Genomic DNA, 6,349 nt, shown 5'->3' on the forward strand with positions numbered 1-6,349 from the left:
GCGCCCCTGGTCTGGTCCCGCTGGCCGGAGCTGGACTGGACACCGGTGGAACAGGCACGGGCCGTGCCGGACTGACGACGTGCACCACTGGCTTGGTGCGGGGAGCAGGAACGGGCCGGACCGGGCTGACGACGCGCACCACTGGCTTGGTGTGGGGAGCAGGAACGGGCCGGACCGGGCTGACGACGCGCACCACTGCCTTGGTGCGGGGAACAGGCACGGGCCGTGCCGGACTGACGACGTGCACCACTGGCTTGGTGCGGGGAGCAGGAACGGGCCGGACCGGGCTGACGACGCGCACCACTGGCTTGGTGCGGGGAGCAGGAACGGGCCGTACCGGGCTGATGACGCGTACCACTGGCTTGGTGCGAGAAGCAGGAACAGGCCGGGCCGGGCTGGCGACGCGCACCACAGGCTTGGTGCGAGGGACAGGAACAGGCCGGGCCGGGCTGGCGACGCGCACCACAGGCTTGGTGCGAGGGACAGGGACAGGCCGGGCCGGGCTGGCGACGCGCACCACAGGCTTGGTGCGAGGGGCAGGAACAGGCCGGACCGGGCTGGCGACGCGCACCACAGGCATGGTGCGAGGGACAGGAACAGGCCGGGCTGGACTGTGGAGACGGACTGGAGGTCTGGAGCGAAGAGCTGACACAACCCGTCCTGGCTGAATGCCTATCTCCACACACTCTGTGTGAGGCATCAGCACAGGACGTACAGGGCTGTGCACTCGTACTGGCACTACAGCACGTGGCACTGGCGCAGGATATCCGGGACCGAGGAGGGGTACTGGAGGCCACGAGCGTTGAGCCGGCACACTCCGTCCTGGCTGCATGCCCACCTTAGCACGACACGTGCGTGGTGCAAGCACAGGACTTACAGGACTGTGCCGGAACACTCGCGGCACAGTACTTAGCTCCGCATAACTCGGAACCTGCCCAGTCTCACGCTGCCTAGCCTGAGTACGGGGAGTTGGCTCTGCTCTACCTCTAGGCTCCGCCAACCACCCTTCCAGCCCCCCAAATCTGGTGGCCTCCTCTCCTAGTCCGCCGATCCGTCCTGTAGCTGCCTCCAGCAGCCCCGTCGTCCACGCCGTGTGCCCCCCCCAAAAAATGTCTTGGGGTTGCCTCTCGCGTGTCTGTCGTCAACCCGGTTGGCGCCGTTTCTCCTCTCTTGCCAGGGCATTAACTTTTGCCCATGGCCCTCTGACCGCGAACATGTCCTCCCAAGACCACCATTCGCCCACCTGGGACATCGCCAACTTCTCCAGTTCGGCACGTTGCTTGGTCCTCTTTTGGTGGGATCTTCTGTCACGATCGTTACAAGAGGTGGACAAAGGCGCAGCGTGATAAGCGTACATTATTTATTACGTACACAACACTAGAACAAAACAACAAAACGATACGTGAAGTCCTAGGTTAAACACAAACCTTAACGGAACAAGATCCCACAATAAACTAGTGCACACGAGCTGCCTAAGTATGGTCCCCAATCAGAGACAACGAGCTACAACTGTCTCTGATTGGGAACCACCCTGGCCAACATAGATATAAACGATCTAGAAAACAAACATAGAAAACTACACATAACAAGTCCACACCCTGGCTCAACATTTAAGACTCCCCAGAGCCAGGGCGTGACATTCTGTATACCCCCCTACCTTGTCACAACACAACTGATTGGCTCAAACGCATTAAGAAGGAAATAGTTTTGATATCTTCACTATTATTCTACAATGTAGAAAATAGTACAAATAAAGAAAAACCTTTGAATGAGTAGGTGTTCTAAAACTTTTACCAGTAGTGTATATATATATATATATATATATATATATATATATATATATATATATATATATATATATTAATATATATATATTAATATATATATATATATATATAAACAAAATATGTGGACTGTACTGTGGATACAGCAAAACAGAACAATTACATATACTGAGGAATAATCTAATAAACAAAGTTATCTGTTGTGAATATTGAGTTCTTACGTATCACTCCAGCCTCCCTTCCACTCTCCCTGGCCCCAGGGGTTGAAGAGGCGTATCAGATTCACTGGCCTGCCTTGTCTCATGATCTGTAGAAGAAACCAGAATGACACATTTTACATTTGACATTTTAGTCATTTAGCAGACGCTCTTATCCAGAGCGACTTACAGTTAGTGAGTGCATACATTTTCACACTTTTTTCACACGAGACACCAGCTTGTAATCTCACAGCAGGAAATGAACCCGGGGTCCCCGATGGAACCAACCAGCATCTTAACCATTAGATCCAAGAGGAATTCCATGGTGGACCGAAGGCTGACACTGATTTTGAAGTCTCAGGCAAGGCTGCCTCATCACAAGACCACGAGACCAACTCAAGACTGGGTTCATTTTCCATCATTGCAGAAGCTATCCCACACATCCTCTCCCATTTCCCTCCGGGTGGAACTACAGTAAATATTTGGCTCTATTCTGACGAACCGAACAATGTTTTTTTCTTGGCAGTAAAGAATAGAGAGCATACTGCCAAAAGATATTAGCTCCAAACATTTACATTTACGTCATTTAGCAGACGCTCTTATCCAGAGCGACTTACAGTTAGTGAATACATATATATTTTTTATACTGGCCCCCCGTGGGAATCGAACCCACAACCCTGGCGTTGCAAACGCCATGCTCTATCAACTGAGCTATATCCCTGCCGGCCATTCCCTCCCCTACCCTGGACGACGCTGGGCCAATTGTGCGCCGCCCATGAGTCTCCCGGTCGCGGCCGGCTGCGACAGATCCTGGATTCGAACCAGGATCTCTAGTGGCACAGTTAGCACTGCGATGCAGTGCCTTAGACCACTGCGCCACTCAGGAGTACAAACCTGTATTGCAAACCTTTTCCCTCAGATAGTTAGTTCCATACAGTACCTGGCTAACTCCTGTGACGGTGTAGGCATGTCCCCTCACTAATCCGTTGGGTGCCACCGTGTTCGCTGATGTTTCCTACATTACAACAGACACAGGTTATTAGGTATCATAAGTAAACTAATCGGACCATAACATAACAGAGGTTTCAGTCACAAAATAGGACATGGCTGAATATGAACAATATGAACACAACCTTCATCTCTTTTGTGTTTTACACAGTTAAAGGATGAATCTTAACTTCAACTTCGCCCTAATAACTCATATTCCCTTAGATCTTGACATCAGTGCGTTACACATGCATTACTGACACTAATATGGCGCTCTCTACCAACTGGTTTGTTTAAAGGTTCAACATGGTGTTTCGGAGGGTGGTAGTGCCGCTCACCCCTTGAGGTGTGTTACACCCCATCAGAGATTTTGACTTGGCAGCTCTGAACAGGAGGTCCCACAGATTTGGTGGAGCGTCAGTGAGCTTGAACGTGATGTGAACCCCTCCAGTGAAGTCCATCATAGCCTCTGAAGGGGTCCCTAAATTCATGTCTGCGTAGGAGCCACACACCCTGCCAGAAGAAGACAGGTCATTAAGTCCTACATTGAGGAGTTGTTTAACTGTCTTATAACCAACTGATGTGGCTCACATACTTGGCGTAGGCTTTCTCCATCAAGGCTGGCCAAAACTCATTGGGAGTTTTTGAATGAACGAAAATGAGCCTGCCGTCAACTGTTGGTAGCTTGTCATCGATCACAACGTCCACCCACCTCCCAAACCTCCAGAACTGAAAGATAGGAGGAGAGGACAATGATTCCTACAGAGACCATTCTCTATGGGGCTTGAGAAAGGTGCAGCATAAGTGTAGAGCGTAATTCATGGTTATTTAATAATTCTCAATACCACTGAGAACCTTTTCAATGTATTAATAATCCTTTAAGAATGACAGTTATTGCAATAGGTCAATGCATTTCTCACAAAGATAATGTACTGAGGCTGAGGTTATTTACCCGGAAGTGGAATATTCCGCAGTAGTCATCTTTAAAGCTTTGCTTTAGGGGCACTACTTGCTCCAGGATGTGCTTCTGGAACGTCAAAGCCCCAATGGAAGCAAGAAACCAGCAATCTCCTAAAAGAAATGTTGTACATCATGACATTTGTAATGCAAGGGGCACGGTGTGGTATATGTTGACGCTTGTTTACAACCAAATCCACTTACCAACTATTCCTTGCCCAAAGTCAAACCTTGAAATTCCATCAACAATAAAATCTGGATTCCGTACCATTTTCTGGAAGAGTGAATACACACGTTAAAACTATTAATAATATTTATAATTTCTATTCATAATTACAAATAAAATCAGTTAATACCCTGTGTTGTAATGTGTGCAGATCTGAATGAAGACTTGAACATACCGCTGGTCTCAACCACACCACCCTGCCCATGTCATCAGGGGAAAGTAGCCCATCACCAATGGAGTTGTGGTCTGGGGGGAACATCTCATCGATATACCTTACCCCCCTGACCAAACAGTATTGCTTCAGCTGCTGGAAGTCTTGGTTGCTGTGTTTCTCTGGGTTGGCAAGGCTCCCAACACCCTCTTTCTTGTGGCGCTCCTGCATTATACTCACGCACACACCGGGAGGAGGCATTGTTGTACTGTTTGCAGGATCTGTTAGCAGGGTGAAATTATGAAATACTAATAGGTGGAGCCGAAATATAAATAGCATAGTGCATTATTAAGTGCTGACAACATAACAGATATGCAAAACTACTATGCAAATTTATAAAAAGCACATCCTTCAGCATATTGTAGGCTACTTTCCATAGTGTTGCAAATGTGTCTTTCCAGAAATTGCTTTATATTATTTAAATGTCTTATTCATGTAATAAATGTTAACATCCAAATCAAAAATGTAATTGAAAATGATGAAACACGGCAACACATGTAGAAAATATGTAAGGGTGGGTGCTGCAAGTTCACCAGTGTAATTAAAAGTTCAGTGCTCCTGGACAAATTACACAACCTGACATGTTTGGCTATTTCATGATTCCAAATGTTACCCACATCATCCTTTATCATACTAACTAGGTAATGCTACCCACATGAACCTCTATCATACAGGTTAAGTCAATGCTACCCACCTGAACCTCTACCATACTAACTAGGTAATGCTACCCACATGATCCTCTGTCATACTAACTAGGTAATGCTACCCACATGATCCTCTGTCATACTAACTAGGTAATGCTACCCACATGACCCTCTGTCATACTAACTAGGTAATGTTACCCACAAGATCCTCTATCATACTAACTAGGTAATTCTACCCACATGACCCTCTGTCATACTAACTAGGTAATGTTACCCACAAGATCGTCTATCATACTAACTAGGTAATTCTACCCACATGATCCTTTATCATGCTAGATTAAGTAAATTGGTCTTTCATCAATTACAATTGATTCAATAATTGCAAATGGAAACATGATCATGTCTGATGCGCTGGTGCAAAAACCATAACAAAGCAGCAATAAGATAAGACCAGGGTACTCTAATCTTACCGCACCGGGGACTTAAGCTATCAGAGTTGGTTAAAGTTTCTTACCTCAGAATATCACTATTTTAACCAGGGTTTTCAGCTTCTGTAAAACAAATAATGTAATGGTCTTCTTATATACCTGAAAGCTGCCAAGATTGCTGACCAATTGTACTGTACAGTAAGCTATGATGTAATATGTGCACAAGCACCACCCGCAGCACACACATTGCTTTGGCTGTGAGCCATTTCCCTTTTCACCACAGCTTTCCATTTGTTAGGCTATTCTAATGGAAAGTGTAATTCTGGTTAAATGCCATTGGCTCTAATCGGTGTTCTCTGTGATGGGGAATATATATTATATTATGCTGTGAGAGAAAGATCATGTATTTACCGGATTTGTTTAATATTAATGGTTAACAATTGATACGCTTAACAATAGTAGAGACATTTCTTAACTACCAATGCTGTGCTTTTCGTAAGGATGGTTCCCTTTAGCTCCCTGCAGCTGGTCAAGGACATGGGATAGAGATAAACTTGAGGAACAGATAGACCTGTATTGTTTCAATTTCTCGTTGCTTACACACAGCCACAAGAAGAAAAACAAGGTGGCTCCTGATCTGCCAGGGAGGGGGCGTGCTTGTATTAAAATGACTTCCACATCTTTTGGTTAAAATGACTTCCATGTCTTTGGGTTAAAATGACTTCCATGTCTTTGGGTGTGGATTTTGAGCCGCAGAAGACTGCGGCTCCCCCTCTTAGTGTATAAACAAGGCTTCCGTGGCGGGGTGGCTCGCATCATCCATCAGGTTTGTGTAGAGCTCATAGACAGACAATTGGGCACTGCCAGTAATTCTGCTGGCTTGTCTGACATTTTTATCCTGCTTCTTATAAAGAA

At 46.4% G+C, this 6,349-nt stretch overlaps 1 protein-coding gene across 1 annotated transcript in view; it reads right to left on the reverse strand.

The window, feature by feature from the left end:
* The window catches only part of LOC121544225 (calpain-1 catalytic subunit-like), a 31,678-nt gene extending 26,046 nt beyond the window's left edge, over positions 1-5,632 (reverse strand). Inside the window, exons 1-8 of the mRNA XM_045208992.1 lie at positions 5,521-5,632; positions 4,327-4,583; positions 4,130-4,199; positions 3,921-4,039; positions 3,564-3,697; positions 3,307-3,481; positions 2,922-2,996; positions 2,006-2,091 (exon numbers count right to left, since the gene is read on the reverse strand). Of these exons, the coding sequence (XP_045064927.1) occupies positions 2,006-2,091; positions 2,922-2,996; positions 3,307-3,481; positions 3,564-3,697; positions 3,921-4,039; positions 4,130-4,199; positions 4,327-4,563 (896 nt within the window). The 5' untranslated portion in view covers positions 4,564-4,583; positions 5,521-5,632. The remainder of the gene's footprint in view (positions 1-2,005; positions 2,092-2,921; positions 2,997-3,306; positions 3,482-3,563; positions 3,698-3,920; positions 4,040-4,129; positions 4,200-4,326; positions 4,584-5,520) is intronic.
* Between the last annotated feature and the right edge of the window lie 717 nt (positions 5,633-6,349).

The sequence above is a fragment of the Coregonus clupeaformis genome, chromosome 29 (assembly GCF_020615455.1).
Source record: "Coregonus clupeaformis isolate EN_2021a chromosome 29, ASM2061545v1, whole genome shotgun sequence".
NCBI classification, from domain to species: domain Eukaryota; kingdom Metazoa; phylum Chordata; class Actinopteri; order Salmoniformes; family Salmonidae; genus Coregonus; species Coregonus clupeaformis.